The 19,190-nt window shown below is 38.2% G+C and overlaps 1 protein-coding gene across 21 annotated transcripts in view; it reads right to left on the bottom strand.

Moving 5' to 3' along the window:
• Nucleotides 1-19,190, bottom strand: part of NEB (nebulin) — a 171,601-nt gene that overhangs the window by 14,794 nt on the left and 137,617 nt on the right. For 13 of the 21 annotated variants that reach the window (XM_069732915.1, XM_069732914.1, XM_069732929.1 and 10 more), the window contains 10 exons: nt 18,730-18,834; nt 16,996-17,100; nt 12,074-12,178; nt 7,097-7,207; nt 6,537-6,647; nt 4,244-4,357; nt 4,024-4,128; nt 3,242-3,346; nt 1,480-1,584; nt 830-922 (listed from right to left, as the gene is read on the bottom strand). In XM_069732915.1, the coding sequence (XP_069589016.1) occupies nt 830-922; nt 1,480-1,584; nt 3,242-3,346; nt 4,024-4,128; nt 4,244-4,357; nt 6,537-6,647; nt 7,097-7,207; nt 12,074-12,178; nt 16,996-17,100; nt 18,730-18,834 (1,059 nt within the window). The remainder of the gene's footprint in view (nt 1-829; nt 923-1,479; nt 1,585-3,241; nt 3,347-4,023; nt 4,129-4,243; nt 4,358-6,536; nt 6,648-7,096; nt 7,208-12,073; nt 12,179-16,995; nt 17,101-18,729; nt 18,835-19,190) is intronic. The other 8 variants (XM_069732932.1, XM_069732919.1, XM_069732924.1 and 5 more) reach the window with 6 other exon arrangements.

Genomic DNA, 19,190 nt, shown 5'->3' on the forward strand with positions numbered 1-19,190 from the left:
CTTTTAGGATTGCTACCCCCAATGGTCCACTACCTACTCCGAGAGGCTATTTGCATATATAATATCCGGTAATATCAGATATAATACTGGTCTGTTTAATGTTATATATAATATATTTCTATGACCATGTTGTATAATACAGTGATAGTAATGTGTTATGGCGGTGTCATATAGACATAAAATATAGTTATGGTCATTTTACATATTATAACTGTATAGTGCTGATAATTATATATAAATATATATATATGACATAATATAATACATATACAATATATACATAGAATATATATATAATAAACACAATACACAATTTGTATATATATATAATGGTTATGATAATGTTATAATATATATACATAGATATATATATATGTGTATATATATCTATAATAATTATATATATTATCAGACATTATATATTATGCATTTTTCTGTATTTATTGTATATATTGTATATGTATGTAGTATATTATGTATTATTGTATATATTATATATAATCAATGTTATATGTGCAGTAATATAATAATTGTGATGTTATATGTAAGGTCATATACAATACAGTTAGAGTAATGGTTATACATAAAACTTATTATGATGTTATGTGCCGTACAACTCTGATAATTGGAATTGTTATTAAAAAAAATAAGATAAAAGCAATATTAATAAGTTGCTTTTTTTTGTTTATTTTTACTTTTTTGTAAGTTACTAAGAATTAAAATAATCAAGTAAAAACCGATCAAGCGCTTGTTAGGGGATGTGAAGGGTTTTACTGTTATGGCAAGTCACCACGATGCTGCAGTGAGTTATTCGGGAACAGTCTTGTACCGTGCTAATGGCATCCTGCGTTCTCTTAATTCTCTCCATCTCTGGGGTGTGCCCAACAGATATTCCTGTTCCAATTTCTTCTTTATACTGAATCTTAATAGTCAGAATCAAGGTTGACAAGTTAACAACAAACACCACAACATCTATTTTGGGAATTATGGCTTGTACATGCCGCCGTTGTTGTTAATGGCTCCTATCTTCCAAATTTTTGCATTTTTAATTTTTCAATATTGGTCAGTTAATCGGTTAATTAGGAATTCTATGTAGAAGGCAAATTTGGAGTCTAGAATTTTTTTTATTTTTTTTTGCAAAGATTTTCTTTACATGAAAAGACATGTCCATAAGACAAACTGACATAAAACAGATGATTCAGAAGACAAAACAATACACAACTCATAAACATTCAAAAACGTACAAGAGAGACAAAGGACAATTTTGATCAGACCCCACAAATATAATAAACTGAATGTAGGAAAGGAAGGACTCCGATATGGACACAGAAAGCAGGAGCTGGTGGGATCAGTGGCCGTTATCTTGTTAGCTTGCTCTGTGTAGGACTCTGTTAGAATATTTCTCTTGTACAGTATTACGGGATTATTAGTGTTAGAACTTTTTTTTTTTTTTTTAAGTGAAATTTTAAAATAATATACCGAGCTGAAATTCTTTTGATTTTCTTTAACACGCAGAATTTCTGGCGTGTCTTTAACCACTGTGACTTTTCCTTTACTTTGTTTAAGGTCACCTTGGTACTGTAGCTATAAGAGAAGAGTAGACGTTAAATTAAGGTTTATTCGAAAAGAATACTAAAATTCTAGAATTCTAGCAGATAAATCAGTGAAGTGGCCAATTCATGATGATCAAGATCAAAATCAAGACATGGATACAGACTTTACAGATAATTTAATTTAACAAGATGTTTGCCATTGCATTATGTGTCATAATGCAATATACAAGACGTCAATATGTCCGAACAATAAAAAAAAGAAAAAATGAACGTAAAGGTATCACAGGGCTGGAGACAAGTAGATGACATTTATCACATTTTGAGAGGATAGATGAAATTTTGGGGGGATTATTTTTTCTTTAATTGGTATTTTTGTATTACGGGTTACAGGACAGTTACATTTATATATACACAAACATTATCAATGATTACAATTATATTGATTATAAAGGTCCTGAACAATGGATTGAGGTGTCCATGGAATTAGGGTCACATAGCAAATTGAAAAATATTATCACAGTTCTTACACAAGTTGACACCACTGCATATCCATATCTTGTAAAGAAAGAGCCTTCTAGCTCTTACCCTTCCCACGCTCCTTATTGCATGGAAGGGCATAATAATTCACTTTTCCCTAACCCTGCCGTTCTTGTAGAGCAGTGCCTGTCATAGGTTTCTACTAGAGTTGGTGCAAATCGATTTGCAGGTCCCAGTCCAGAGGTCAGGTCAGTCATCTGTGCTGGCTGGATGGGAGCCCTGAGAACAGCCTCCTACCTGACCGCATCCACAGCTCTTCTTTTGATTTGCCGGCCTAAAGCGGTTTTATCGTTGCATTAGGCCGACTAATCAAAAGAAGAGTCATGTATCCCATCACGTAAGAGTTGGTACTCAAGGCCCCAGTCCAGTGGTCATAGATTACTGACATGGCCGCTGGACTGTGTCCTTCAAATTGATTCGCACTAACTCTAGTTTCTACCTCTCAGGTAGATCTATGATCCAACAAATTTGATGAGGAGTGTCCTTTTCTCCGTGTGCCTAATAATAGCTATATGTACGACCATTAATAGTATATGTCCCTCAGACAATGAGTCCCGTGAATCAGAGGGTTGATCAGCTGGTCAATTATTTTGACAAAGGTCTCCGTTTAGTTTACAAAAATATAGAACAAGAGATCCCCAACTTCTCCTGGTCCAACACTTACCAGGACTCCGATGGTCTTTACTTCTTGTTCTGGTCTCGATTAGAAATGCCGGTCATTGGCCACAGAGTTTATCCACTTTATTAAGTCATTGACTGAGTGGGTATTTCTGGCAGTTCCCGTGTTTCCAGTTGGGACCAGGAGGTAAAGACCAGCAGGGAGCCGGTAAGCATCAGAAGGGAAGTGATGGTCAATCAGAGGGATGAGAAAAACTTCTATTTTAAACCTCTCTATCCCCTCTGCCAAAAAAAGTTTGTCCTGTGGGACAACTCTTAACAAAATCATAAATATATCATGCTATGATAAAAAATATTTCAAGGCCAAACTGAATATGTAGCAATGGCCTGATCTCACTGGTCTTCTGATCTCTTCTTATACTTGTGAAGTTTTGGGATTAACTTATTGAAAACTTTAGTCGTATGAAATGCGGAGTTGCCTTGTCTATTGTTTTTGGTAATTGTTGTACTGGATATAATATTAATAGACTTACAGTACTGAAGTTCTTCTGGTTTTCACGGACTCTCTGCATTTCTGGGGTGTCTAGCACAGGTACATAATAAGACATAGTTCTTTCGGCATCCTCCTTGTATTTTTTCTGTTGGATTTGAGAAACAAACATGCAAGTAAATTTAAAGAAAAAAGTTTGATACATTTTAAAGCAAAGTATTATGCAGTTTCAGTATCTAGAACTGTGTACAGAAACAGCAAAATATAGAAAAAGAAAATGTAAAATTAAATTTGCTCTGTAAGACCTCATGCACATGGCAAAATGGTGGGAATGTAGACTGCCCAGTGCCAGTTACCCCATGGCTCCATATTACAGGTTAGTGGTGACTTGTGTGTCTCCATATGGCACCATCTCCATTGGACTCAATGCTTTTAGCATTAATGGATGGCATGTAATGGAGCAAGACGCACCTTTAGATGATGGTTTTATATGCAATTCATGTAGTCCCCCTTGCAATTGATCACCTCTTTGAGGACACCCAACTTTACCCAATCCACCTTCTGCAAATCTAGAAAATGTCACTTTTCCTAAAGCCTCAATAACAGAACTCCATTTAATGAAAAAAACAAAAACACATATATTACTTACCGGTAATGTGTTTTTACGGAACACATGACAGCACCAACGAATATAAGGGTGCTGTCATGGGTGACAGGAAAACACATATGTTACTTACCGGTAATGTGTTTTTATAGAAGCCATGACAGCACCCTTATATTCATTGGTGCTGTCATGGGTGACAGGAAAATAAACCATATGATCACCTGGCTGGAAAGATTTTTGACTTGTTGGGCATGGATAATTTCCGGAGTGTCCACTACAGATGTGAAATTGGCCTTATCCATTTCGGCAGATTGCTTGTATTTCACCTATAGAAGTATAAATACAATTTTTAGTTTTACTTATTTCGCTACATTCTTACAAGTCTTGAGCAGACGAATCTTATACTTTATAAGAAACATGGTTTGCTCATCGGTCACATACCTGACTTGCGATATCAGTTGCGTTCTTTGCTCTTACGAAGTCCGGAGTTTCCGAGACCAATGTTGATAAACCCTTTCCTTTGATTTCCAATTCCAGTGTCTTCTTATATTCTTTCTGTCATGTAAAATAAAAAAAGTGTATTCTTCAAGCTACCAAAGTCCTATGGTATTAGAGCGGATGCCCAAGACTTTCGTAATTGATCACCAATCCATAGTTTAAGCCAATATCAGATGTGTAAGGGTCCAATATTTGAGACTAGACTTGGCTGATTGTAGCTGATTGTACACCGTGTACTGAAGCGGGAAAGCACAGCACCATAAACTATGTCTACATCCAGACCAGACTTCTAGTTTGATCATGGACTAAGTATACCGGCCATCTTATTTAAGGAGATTACAGTAACTGTCTTGAAATACATTTTTTTAATACAATTTTGGTTGGTCATCTCAAGGCTTTTGCTATATTTCTTTTGTTCACAGATGGTATGGCTTTACGAAAACCCATTATTAACCTTGAGGGTGTGCAGTTGGTGCAGATACCACTGATATCCTTAATCTTTATGGTAGACAAAAAAAAGCCCTAGCCTATCCATTTTTGGGGGGGAAATTGGATAATTTGAATGGATGTGTTTGACTCTTCCTAAAGATATATCATAAAAAGGGTCCAATGTTTTTGACTGCTTAAAAGGGAAAGAGTCTAAGAAGACTTCTATACAAGTCAAAAGTTAATATTCGTGAAAAAAACAAACAAACAAACCTATATCTCTAACCATGTCATTCTACTAAGCAAAAGGCTGATAAAGGCTTTTTTACAACCCGAAACATTGCCCCTAATGCATCGTCAATTGCCTGTGATTTTTTTGTAATTTCCTTAAGTGCTCCCAGTTATTTATTCCTCCTAATCTTCTCTAAATATGTATGTAATGTAATATATGTGTATTAAAATAATTACAGAGTGCTGTCTTCTCCAGTTTACAGCGTAGCTTTGATCCTCTACTGGACGTGACCTCAAATCAGACTTGCCGGCTCACATAGGGATGGGATCCGAAGTGCCCTTTCTCAATGTAAGTCTACAAAGCCTCACTATGTGTCTCATAGACTCAAATTGGGGAAAAAGCTACCGCTCCATAGAGTAAACGCTGTGAGCTCACTTGGTCCAGAAGAGGAACTCAGAAATGCTGGAAACGGCGTAAGATAATGATCGGTAAGTAATGTAATACACTTACACACATTTAAAGAAGATTAGGGAAATACACTACTGGGAGTGGTTCTTTAGTAAAGTCTAGGTGAAACATATTTAATAGTGTTGAGTGAACGTGCTCGGATAAGGTGTTACTTAGTGCTCAAAAAATATGTTTGAGTCCTCAAACCTGAATGTCTCGCAGCTGTTCGACAGGCACGTGTATGGACTGCCTAACATGAACAAGGATAATGGTGTGCACTCAGGTGCTGGTAAAACAGACCGTGTGGTCAAGTCAGTAGTAGAAGAAAAAATACCGCACACACGAAACTGGTATGATGCAAAAGGTATATGCCAGATTTATTCACGAAAACAAGTCAACAATTGCCACTGTGATAATTCGTAGAGAGAAACCCGACGTTTCGACCCTCCCGGGTCTTATTCATGGGGTTACTTAGCTCTTTTGATACACAGACATAGGAGTGGCAGTGATAGAAGGCAAGACAATGGTCCTTTTAAGGCATAACCTTATAGTGGGTCCAGTAATTGCTCCTGTGGTATAGGTAGAGGAGTCCTGTTTAGGGTGAGCCGCAGCGTATAAAGAAGTCCTTATAATGGGTCCAGTGAATGCTCCTGTGGCATAAATAGAGGGATCCTGCTTAGGGTGGGCCGCAGCATGTGGAGCTGTCTTGCTCTGTCCTGTGTCCGGGGGTCAGCAGCGCATCCCGCGCCGCCCAGCTGTGTTGTCCTGGATTGGAGGTCTAACAAACAGGAAATCCCTGCATGTTCGCTCAGCACTAATATTTAACTATTGAAAGGTGCCAAAGGGGTTGGGTCTTTTAAAGTTTTGGAAATACCGTCAGATTTGAAGCTTACTCAACCAATACCAGATCCAAGAGGTCTATTTTTCCTAAGTCTCGGGAGCACTAGAAAGAGTTTTCTCCCTTCTAGGCTAGATCTCCTTTACATACTTTTTTTGGTTTTACCCAGCAATCAGCATTGCCTGCTCCTCCTAGATCTCTTCCATGAAATCCAGTTTTTTCCTAGAGCTAAATCCAAATACCTAATATAGATATGAAGGATAAAATGATCAAACCAAGTACAACTCTCATACCTCATTTAATATTTGAGTTGCATTCTTGGCCCTTAATAGCTCGGGGGTCTCTTCTAACACAGTGAGGCCTCGTCCTTTGATAGTTTCGTCCAAGTCCTTCCTGTATTCTTTCTATAGAATTTGCCAAGAAAAAAAAAAAAATGCTTTTGCCACAATCGAAAATTTTCACTGAAATTTCCAAACATATCAGCAAACACACAAGAAAAACAAACATTACATCACTGAACATGAACTAGAACAAAACAAAGACATACAAAAATACACCGTGTACCATTTAGTTAAGTTAAATTATTTTTTTTGTAGCATGAAATGTGTTATATATATTTTTTTATTTAATATGCAAAATCATAAGATAATCGCCAAGATTAGGTAGAAACAGTTAATGGATTTTAGGTGAATTTTCTATATAAAAATATAGCACAAATACAATGAATACAAACACAGAAAACAAAGTGATACATACGACACACAGTAAAAACGAGAAATAAAGAAAGAAATGGGATGTAGTGATGATTAGTGGAATTATTCTGATCGATTTATAGAGATTGAGCTGAAGCTACCTCGCTTGCTATTTTTGTAGCATATCTGACATGTAACAATGACGGCGTAACCTCCAAACCAGCAAGGTTTCTGCCCTTAATACATTCTTCCAAGTCTTTCTTATATTCTTTCTGATGAAGGCAGGAATAAAAATATGACATTGGGTACAATACTAATGTTTCATTTCTTTATTCATAATCATAGCTTTAGCTTTGTTAAATGGAAAGCTTTTATCAATATCTGTTCTATTGTATCACTATTATATTGTATTCGTCATATTGTATTTACTAAAACAATTACGGTAGCTTATAAAGAACAAGAGGGAAATACTCTTTTTTTTTTTTTTAGTTTAGTCACTTGTAGTACCACTTTCAACACTGGGGGATTCAGTCTGGGGTCACACTCTGCATTAAAAGGAATCTGTCACCGGGTTTTTCCTGCCCGATCTGAGAGCAGCTCGATGTTGGGGCAGGGACTCCGATTCCAGATATGTATCACTTTCTGGGCTGCTCGCTGCAGTTTTGATAAAATCCTTGTTTTATCTGCTGTAGGTCTACCAGTTCTCTGAATGCTGAGCTCAGCATAACCCCGCCCACATCACTGATTGGCCACTTTCTGTGTATACTATGCATAGGCAGGAAGCTGCCAATCAGTGGTGGGAGGGCGTGGTTGGACTAGTCGGCTGAAAGTTTACTAGTCCTCTAGTGATAATCCTCTGCAGATAAAACGGACTTTATCAAAACTACAAAAAGCAGCCCAGTAAGTGACATATCGATTAAATCAGGCTCTCTGTCTCTACGTTATGCTGCTCTCAGATTAATTGAAAAAACTTGATGGCAGAATTCGCTTATATGCAATAATAATATCTTCAGTTTTATAGAGTAAACATTTTAGGGGTTTAGCTTTTAAAATGCCTCAAAATGTTTTGCACTGATATAAATAATTATAAATATCCCCATTGCTTACACCAGCCCTGCGTTTCAAGGATCACTGCTAGGACTCAACATAACAGCTGTCATATGTTCTCTAAATAGCAGCTGTCATATGTTCTCTAAATAGCAGCTGTCATATGTTCTCCCCCATTATTCGTTCCCAATCCCCGCGCTTTTCTGCACAGGCACTGAAATCATTCAGCACAGGTGTAGAAACAGGCTCTGGAGTCTCCGCAATCTGTGCACGCACTAAACATTTTCAACACTTGTGCAATACACAATGGAGCCAGGAAAGTGGTCACGAGTGTAAATTATGTAACTGTCACAATCCTGAGTCCTACAGACAGAGACAGCTCTGTCCAGCTCTGATTCGTGGGCAGCAGAAGACCTCCAAAACATAATGCAGTAGTATGCAATGGGGGCATTTATGTTTGCTTACGCCAGTACCCAACACTTAAAGCCATTTTAGAAATTTTACTGGAGAGTGCCAACCCCTTTAAATGGACCCCTCACTGGATAAGCAGGTACTCTGTACATCTACAGTATAATAGTTTTTTTTTTTTAAATAATAGCGGCTATTTTCCCTTTACAGGGCAGTTTTACCTTAGATCACCGTTTTAGAGTTTTTAAAAAAAAGTTGAGTAACTTTGTAAATACATTGTTCTTACTTATCTCGTTTATTCCTGAGTTATATGATAGAAAGAGACCTATAGACTCATGCGTTATTTCAGGCCAATATTAAAATCCATAGGAAATTACAAAAACGAGAGTTCTTTACACGTTTTAGGCCTTAGTCCACAGCTGCATTTAGAATTCTGAAGATGTCAGAGCTGAAATCTCCCAAGATTCCATTGTTGCTGTTGGTGATTTGTAGAGATGAGTCTCTACCAGTCCGGTTACCTTGGCAGACGTCTGTGCCTGGCATCCTCTGCTCGGTATTCTGGACACCTCTGGCTCATGATGCCATGTTGACTAGTAAGCCACACAAGTGCCCAGAACACCAGGCATAGAAAGATTAGCTGCCACGGACGACCGGACTGGATCCCGAGCCTGGGCAGAGCGAATCAAATTACTTATCTATTGTGATTAGTATTCTGATTAATGTTACCATCCTGAATGATGCTCTACAAGAACCTGAAGTATGAAAACTAATACTTCTACTGGTTTATAGGAGCTCAGCTTAACTGTTAGGGGTGCGTCTAATGACAAGGGTTCTTCTTACTGTTTCAATAACAACCAGCAGAATTGTGAGTGCAGCTCTGGAGTACAATACAAAATGTAACGTGGGATGGGTGCAAAAGTAATGTAATGTGTTTACAAGTTACTCAACCTAATATAAAGATAGTGTCCATATATACTGTATATATCATGTACAAATGTGAACATAACATTGTGACACTGTAGAATCGGCTATGTTTACTTTCAGGTTTTCAAGGAAATACATGGATTACATTGAGTGACCAAAACGCTAATAATTCTTATACCTGCATGTTTCAGCGTGTATAAGGCTTCCACTTAACATAAACGCTAACGACTTCAAGCTTCTAGGTTTGAAGGACTAACATGTCATCTCATGTACAGTGACGGCATCAGCGAACATATGAAGTTACAAATATATAGGCATATATTTCAGAGAAATGAAATGAAGAAAACAAAATACTAGAGTTGAGAAAAAAGATCCGCCTTACCCTGGTCCAGCGGCCACGCCAATAGTGTTTTACGGACCAGAGCCCTGCGAACCTCCTCCTGCCGGTCATCATCACCTGCACCTCTTCCAATCAGTAAGCCCGCCATCACTGCAGCACTATACACATGTGACGACAAGCCATGCCTAGTAGTGATAAGCGAACGTGCTGGGATAAGGTGTTATCTGAGCATGCTCAGGTGCTAACAGAATGTCTTCAGCGTGCTTGAAAAATATGTTTGAGTCCCCGCGGCTGCATGTCTCATTCCTAACAAACAGGCAAAACCTGCATGTGTCGCGTCTGTCGAAAAGCCATGGGACATGCAGACGCGGAAACTCGACCATATTTTTCGAGCACGCCGAAGTCATTCTGTTAGCACCTGAGCATGCTCAGGTAACACCTTATCCCAGCATGTTCACTCATCACTTGTGCTTAATAATCCGAATAGGGCACATGGATACCGGTGGGTAGGAGAAGGTTCAAAAGGGCTCTCATCTAGTCTACCAATGGTGCTGCTGAACCAGGGTCTGCTGATCTGTTAGCTTAACTCTATAAAATACATTTTGCATAAAAACCAAAAGCACACCTTAACAACAAAAAAATAGACAAAAATTTCCAGAAATAAAAAAAAAAGCCACAAAAAAAAGTATATAAAAAAAAAAGTTTGTTGTTTTTCTTTTTTGTTTGGTTAAAGTGAATCAATTACGGTAGGTCTTTTATTTGATGCCCAAAAGGCTAATCAGTGATTCAAAGGTACCCTTAGTAGCCCAAATTGGGGTGTCATTTTGTAGAAAATGAAGCTGAATGCCTGCTTGTGCCCTATGCTAATTAGTTGCATACAGTCAAGGAGGCGGAGACACTTGAATAAAGTCAAGCTGCCCCACCCTTTTCCCCTTGATTGACATCCCTGATGGAATCACACATTAAAAGTAAATACGTCTTTTTTTCTCTTTCTTTTTTTTTTCATTAAAAATAAATAACTTTATACATAGATGAAATCCCTGTATCTATAATAAGAAACAATCAAGTGAACACATTATTTATCCTGAAATTCCTGTCTCCCACAAAACAAAAGGAAAAAGTGATCAAGTTGTACGAATTGCCCAAAATGGCACCAATAAAAAGGGGTCATACTGCAAAAAAAAAACAAAAAAACAAAGAAAAACCTTAAACAGCTCCAGTGAGTGAAAAATAAAAATGTTATTGGTCTATGAATGCCACGCCGCTAAAAAATGATTAAAAAAATATATATTTTCTTTAATGTTTTTCTTTGGCAAAAGTAGAAAAGTAAAAGTTATCATGTAAAAAAACAAACAAAAAAACATGATAAAAAGTTATTTGAAGCCCAATATGGAGCCATTTAGAAATGCAACTCATCTCATTAAAAAAATAAAGATCAAACCGTCACATATGTCAATAGAAAATCACAATTAAAACTTTTGAAATGCAAAAAAAAAAAAGGAATAAAATGATGTAAAATTAAGTGCAAAACTAGATTTTGTCCTTAAAGGGCTAAAAAATCATCCCAGGTATGACTTTTAATAACACCTTAGACGACATTATATAAAGCAAAGAATCAAAATTTGGTTTGAAAACTAAGTTATTAAACAATGTATTTTTTTTTAATGTACATCATAGAAAGAAATTAGGTAACATTCATAGTATCAATAACTTGTCACAATAAATCATCAGACCTTAAAGGGATTGTCCGGGAACATGGCAGCTTTACTTATCTCTCTATCAAGCAATACCAGCTGATCGATGATGGTGCCAAGTGTCAGACTCCGACGGTGTCATATGGATGACCTGTCCTACACATAGCTCATCAATATGTGAATCTTGGACAACCCCTTTAGACCCAACAGAAATTCTGAATGGTGTGCGTATTCACAAGCTTTATTCTGTTACCTTCTCACCATGAGCACAGTTAAAGGGGTTGTCCAATTTGCAACATATTCCACCTATTAACAGGATATATGTTAAATGTATGTTTGCTGAGCTGAGGGTCCGGCTTCTGAGACCCTCACGGATTCCAGATTCAAGGATCTTAAATTCCACTGAGTGAGCATGTGTGACCACCAATCCTATAGGCAGTGACTGGAGCCATGGTCGCACATGCTCAGTACGGCATCATTTACACCAAGGAGTTTGGGATTCTGTTCCACTGATCAATAAGGGTTTTAGCAGTCTGAGGCCCGGTGATCATTCCTTTTTTTTTTAACCCATCCTGTGTGTAGGTGATATAAGTTGTTTGTAAAGGACAACCTCTTTAGGTGAATCATTTAACGCCATTGAGTCATAGTTCAAGATTGAACCTTGTAAATAGGTTATATCCGGTACAAAAAAGAAGTGTAGAGTAGTGATGAGTGATGACACTTACCTCACTCTGCATGTGTTGTGCCTCTTTAGCTGTCACATAGGTCGGGGTCTCGAAGTCCAGCATTGCTTTACCTTTTTCTTTTTCATACTTCTCTTTATATCTGACCTAATTGTACAAAATTATAAAATAATAACAATAAGGCCGAGAAAACGATTGTTGCAAATCCTAAATATTTTTTTCTAATGAAAAAATAGATTAAAAAAACTGCAATCATTTTTCCATACATATTTTTATAACATTAAGGGCTCTCTCATGAGCGTATACATCGGATGAGTGTTATCCAATGTTTTATGAGAAAAAAAATCACAGCATGCAGTATGTTACAAAGTCTAGTTTTAATTCAGATTTATTGGTGGATTGGACTTAGAGGGGGGTTGCTCCACTACTTTTATATTAATGACTTATACGATGTGTTGATCATAAATATCAGACTGATGGAGGTCCAACACGCAGGCAACACCCCCACCGATCAGCTGATCTGGGTGCTTGTCGCGGAGGGATGTTGGCGGTTGCAGAGCTGAACAGCACAGCTCCATCAATTGTGTGGTGGCCGCAGCAGGGTACTGCAGATTCACAAGTCGTTTGAATAGGGGTAAATGGCAGTGCCCGGCCAGAGACAATTCACAATTATGGGGCTGTACTGTCCAGCCTGGCAACTGCTAACATCTGGTTGCCACCGAGAACAGATGATTGGTGATGGTTGCTTGATGTTACAGACTTCCACCTATCCAATATTGATGACCCATCCTTCAAATAGGTGGAGGTGCCTGGTGTAAGACCCCTCCCTGATCTAATATTGATGACCCATTCTTTGGATTGGTGGGGGTGAACTGGTGTCAGACCCTCTGACCCCCCACCTGATCTGATATTGATGACCCATTCTTAGGATTGGTAGAGGTGACTGGTGTCAAACTATCCCACCCCCCCACCTGATCTGTAATTGATGACCCTTTCTTAGGATTGGTAGAGGTGCCTGGTGTTACTCTCCTTCTCGATCTTGTATTTATGACCCATTCTTAGAATTGGTGGGGATGCCTTGTGTGTCAGACCCTCCAAAATCTGTTATTGATGGCCCATTCTTAGGAATGGTGGAGGTACCTCGTGTTACACCCCTTTTCGATCTGATATTGATGACCCATTCTTAGGATTTTTGGAGGTGCCTGGTGTGTCAGACCATCCACAATCTGTTATCGATGACCCATTTTTAGGGTTGGTGAAGGTGCCTGGTGTCAGAGCCTCCCCAATCTGTTATCGATGACCCATTTTTAGGGTTGGTGAAGGTGCCTGGTGTTAGACCCGCCCCAATCTGTTATCAATGACCCATTTTTAGGATTGTTGGAGGTGCCTGGTGTGTCAGACCCTCCACAATCTGTTATCAATGACCCATTTTTAGGAGTGGTGGAGGTGCCTCATGTCACACCCCTTCTCGATCTGATATTGAGGACTCATTCTTAGGATTGAGGGAGGGATCTGGTGTCAGAGCCTCCCCAATCTGTTATCAATGACCCATTTTTAGGACTGGTGGACGTGCCTGGTGTGTCAGAGCCTCCCCAATCTGTTATCGATTACCCATTTTTAGGGTTGTGAAGGTGCCTGGTGTCAGAGCCTCCCCAATCTGTTATCGATGACCCATTTTTAGGGTTCTGAAGGTGCCTGGTGTCAGAGCCTCCCCAATCTGTTATCGATGACCCATTTTTAGGGTTCTGAAGGTGCCTGGTGTCAGAGCCTCCCCAATCTGTTATCGATGACCCATTTTTAGGGTTCTGAAGGTGCCTGGTGTCAGAGCCTCCCCAATCTGTTATCGATGACCCATTTTTAGGGTTCTGAAGGTGCCTGGTGTCAGAGCCTCCCCAATCTGTTATCGATGACCCATTTTTAGGGTTCTGAAGGTGCCTGGTGTCAGAGCCTCCCCAATCTGTTATCGATGACCCATTTTTAGGATTGCTGAAGGTGCTTGGTGTCAGACCATTCTTAGACTAGGTCATCAATATAAAAGTTGTGGAGCAACTAATGTCCATTTTCTGTTGGCTGTCATATTTTAGTAAATACGGTTTCTGCTCTGGTCTATTCAAGTAAATAATTTACAACCTCACGGTTTTCAATTACCAACAAAACTAAGAAAAGCAAAATCTGTTTGAAGCTTTTCTTTCTGGGACATACTGGGCAGCAGATAAGCTGATAATTGTTATTTCACAGGAGCTTAAATTATTCTGTTTTCACCTTGTGAAAAAAAAAAAAAAGAAAAAAGTTGATAGAAAAAAAAAAAAATTCTGTGTTCTACTTTTCTTCCTAAATAACACAAAGTAGGAAAAAGGATCCCAACGTTTATAGCTGGGAAAGAAAATGTGAATGTTTGAATTTGAAAATGTTTTAAGTGACTTTTTGGCAGTTGGTGAAAACGGTGATTACAAATGTGCAGACAACTTTTCATGTTTAGTCAATCAAGATAATTTTTTTTTATTAGCGAAGTATATTTTGAAAATATAAAACAGGAATAAACAGTAGTTTTTTTACATCATTATTTTTAAACTTTTACTTTTTTTCCATTATTATGCTGGAAATATAATTTGCATAAATATTGTAGTAGGGTAAATTATCCAATTTTGGTGCCTCCATACAGAAAATAGATGCTGAAGCGTATTATCTGAACCGATTCGATTTCAGCTAGTGATGAGCGCAAGTGCTCGTTACTTGAGTTTGTCGAGGGTGCCTGGGTATGCACCGAGTATCGCGGGTGCTCGAGTAACATGTTCCAAGTCCCCACGGGCGCATGTTTTGCAGTTGTTAGATGTTTCGCGGTGTTAGACAGCCACAAAACATGCAGGAATTACCTGACATACATGGGCAATCCCTGAATGTTTTGTGGCTGTCTAACAGCTGCGAAACATGCGGTCGTGGGGTCTCTAACATCTCACTCAAGCACCCGGTGCATACCCGAGCAACCTCGGCAAACTCCAGTAATGAGCACTTGCGCTCATCACTAATCCTTGCACTATATCTTTATTGTGAATCTCGAAAATATGAGTATAATGGAAGGAGTGCGGGAGCAAAATCTGCAGAGCGTTCTCACTGTGACTGTAGCGTTCGCTCCTGTTCCAGGGTGTGTAGAGGAGAAACGCTACTCTGCTGGACTCCTGCCCTCAAGGAGAGCGCGCACACTATGGAGACTCCGCTTCTTCATACTCAAAGTTGGGAGATATGTACACAAGATATGGTATTAAGCTAGAAAAATAGAGCAATTAATTAAAACTAATACAATAGTTATGCAAGCGACATTTCTAGTAGCAGGATATAGAGCCGAAGGAGCCGATATAGAGTCGTGCTTGAAAGTTCGTGAACCCTTCTCCAAAAGAAAAGTTAAAGAAGAAAAACATTGTAGAATGGCCGAGTTAAAGTCCTTATCTTAATCCTACAGAAATATTTTAGAAGGACCTGACGTGAGCAATTCATGGGGGAAACCCACCGCCATAACAGAGGTGAAGCTGTTTTATAGGGCGGAAGGGGCTAAAATTCCACCAAACCAATGTGTAAAAGGAAGCATGAAGACAGTGGGGGCCCTGAAAAGAGTGCCGAAAGAGAAGGGCTAGGGTATAGGAAAGGGGAGCGGGTGGAGATTAATAAGAGGAGGTGCAGGGATTGGTAAGGTGAGTATGATTCCACTGGTAATGCTCAATCCACCCACTGGACTCCTCAGCCCAGGATTTACATGGTAAGGTGAGTATGATTCCACTGCTTACGCTAAGACATCCCACTGGACTACTAAGTCCACCCACTGGACTCCTAAGCCCTGGAATTACATGGTAAGGTATGATTCTCCTGCTTACACTAAGACATCCCACTGGACTTCTAAATCCACCCACTGGACTCCTAAGCCCAGAAATTACATGGTGACATGGTAAGGTGAGTATGGTTCTCCTGCTTACGCTAAGACATCCCACTGGACTACTAAGTCCACCCACTGGACTCCTAAGCCCTGGAATTACATGGTAAGGTATGATTCTCCTGCTTACACTAAGACATCCCACTGGACTTCTAAATCCACCCACTGGACTCCTAAGCCCAGAAATTACATGGTGACATGGTAAGGTGAGTATGGTTCTCCTGCTTACGCTAAGACATCCCACTGGACTACTAAGTCCACCCACTGGACTCCTAAGCCCTGGAATTACATGGTAAGGTATGATTCTCCTGCTTACACTAAGACATCCCACTGGACTTCTAAATCCACCCACTGGACTCCTAAGCCCAGGAATTACATGGTGACATGGTAAGGTGAGTATGGTTCTCCTGCTTACGCAAAGACAACCCACTGGACTACTAAATCCGCCCACTGGACTCCTAAGCCCAGGAGCTATATGGTAAGGTGAGTATGGCTCTCCTGCTTACGCAAAGACAACCCACTGGACTACTAAATCCGCCCACTGGACTCCTAAGCCCAGGAGTTATATGGTAAGGTGAGTATGGCTCTCCTGCTTACGCAAAGACAACCCACTGGACTACTAAATCCGCCTACTGGAATCCTAAGCCCAGGAGTTATATGGTAAGGTGAGTATGGTTCTCCTGCTTACGCAAAGACAACCCACTGGACTACTAAATCCGCCCACTGGACTCCTAAGCCCAGGAGTTATATGGTAAGGGGAGTATGATTCTCCTGCTTATGCAAAGACAACCCACTGGACTACTAAATCCGCCCACTGGACTCCTAAGCCCAGAAATTACAATGTATGAGTTACAGGTTATACTGATAGTTTTGTGATAAATCAATCAATCAGTTTATTCAGCAACTGATGCTCTATAATATGCTGCATAAAGATGAAAGATCACATTTTTATAGTGACAGGTTTGCTCCATTGTAAATGTTAAATTCAGACAATATACCATAAAAATACACAGAGATTTAGGCAATTGAATACAAAACTTACTATGCTCTGCAGTCCAGTTGCTTCCTTTACATGCACTTGTTCAAGTGTATCAGGCACCATTTGGTAGTGACCCTTACTCTTCTGATATTCCTTCTTGTACCGGTACTGAAGGGAAGTGTCAAAAACTGCCTCAATCATGTCCTAACATTATCTGTCTGCTACTGGGTCCAAGGATATTTTACACAAATGTGTCTTTAAGGAAATTTCCAAGCTAAATTGACTCAATAAAAATGTTTTAAATTAATGTAAGTAACAATCCTAATTTTTAATTAATGCCAACTTATTCTGCAACGCTTAAAATAATTAATATACCGTAATTAAATTATAATAACAGCATAGTATTTATCTAAATACTATAAGTATAAAGTAAAGGAAAGCTTTTCAGTTATCCTATACAATATATTGGTTGGCTGGATCCTACTAAAAACATACATAAAGAGAAAATATATAGTTTTTAACATTAAAAAATTTAATATAAATGAAATTATTTTAACATTTAATATAAATTAAATTATTATTTTTTTTTTAAATAACATTTCTCTGTGAATTAGAAATCCAACCAAAAATTACTAATGTTAAGCTACTGAATTATTAAAAATAAAAGAAATAGGTTACAGGATTTTTTTTAATGATTGAGAATTACGGTATTAATGTTTGCATTGTGGTTTATATTATTTGTTATAATAAAATATATTAAATATTATTCTGAATGGTTAGTTTATGTCCATGAAAAGAATGAAATGAGTTAAGGACTATTACACTTCTAATTTTGTAATTGTAAGTAAATGACCACCCTTAAAGAGGACCGCTCTATTGCTCTAAATATGTAACTTTTTTTTCTTTTACCTGCTGTTCTCCTCAATCTGGAGTTGTTTTTCTTTTGTTCCTGCGCCTTCCCATTATTGAGATATGGGCTCTTTTTCCCTGCATGCATATCTAGTATTTTTTAGCCAAGTGGGTGTGGTACTCAACGCTTCTTTTGCGATTACTTCTTAAAGAATACACCCAGTTGGCTATCAAGACTAGATTCATATATTCTAAAGAGCGGGTCATATCTCAGGAACGGAGAGGCGCCGAAACAAAAGAAAAACATTGTCAGATTCAGGAGAACAGCGGCATTTACACTGGGCAAAAAAAATGCATATTCATGGCAAGTGACCACTTTAAACACCAAGTTCAAAATGATGGGCTGATTACTTTTTAATCTTGATTTTTTTTTCTAAAATAGAGCTTCAAATTTCCTACATAAACATAAAACTCTGATTTCATCCACCACTAGAGGGAGCATATGAGCTTACTTTATACTGTTTATACATTGAACTCAATAATGAGCCTGTATTCAGTAAGCTCCTAAGCTCCCTCTAGTGGTGGCAGCAGGCAGGCAGAATTTTACACTTTAAATGTCAGTCTATGTACAGATTTGGAGCTCTGTATCAGAAAAATGAAGCATTTATTAGGAATTAATCAGCGCAGAATTTTGGACCTAAATACCACATGGTGTTAAAAGGTGGAGATTCACTTTAAGTTTGAGCTTTAATGTGAGCTTCGCTATATTAATATCTAGGAGTGAGCTGTATGGAGTTTAAGTCAGTAAAAAAAAAAAAAAGAAGGAAAGGATAGCTACCAACTGATGCCCAAGAAGAAAAGCAGGACGATTAGTTTTATCAGTTACAGCAGGAAGAAGAGGAGTGAGAATGATTGAGTTAAAGAGATTATTTCTGGTCGGGCACTTACGTCACTTGATAGTTTGCTTGTGCTAGTGATATGCTGCATGTTCAAGGACTCCGCCATATCGGTCACTGGTTTGTGGAGCTTCTTAAGGTCAGTCTTATATTTAACCTATAGGTAATAGATAAAGAACATTATTTAGCCTAAAACATATCAAACTAAAAATAAATACATAAAATTATTATTTTTATATTTATATTTTAGACAATTAAATGTACTTTTTTTCATAGTATCTGGTCTAATATAAAATATATATTAAACTAAAAATACATGAGATTTAGTATATTTAAAAAATTTACTTTTTTTTATAATAGTACCTGCTCTAATGTATCAAAATTATCAAAGAGAAAAAAAAAAATGGGCATTAAAGGGGTATTCCCATCTCCAAAATTCTATCCCGATATGTAGTGGGTGTAATAATAATAATATTAGGAAATACCTCCAATTAGAAATGTAGTGTAGTTCTT

The sequence above is a fragment of the Ranitomeya imitator genome, chromosome 7 (genome assembly GCF_032444005.1).
Source record: "Ranitomeya imitator isolate aRanImi1 chromosome 7, aRanImi1.pri, whole genome shotgun sequence".
NCBI classification, from domain to species: Eukaryota; Metazoa; Chordata; class Amphibia; order Anura; family Dendrobatidae; genus Ranitomeya; species Ranitomeya imitator.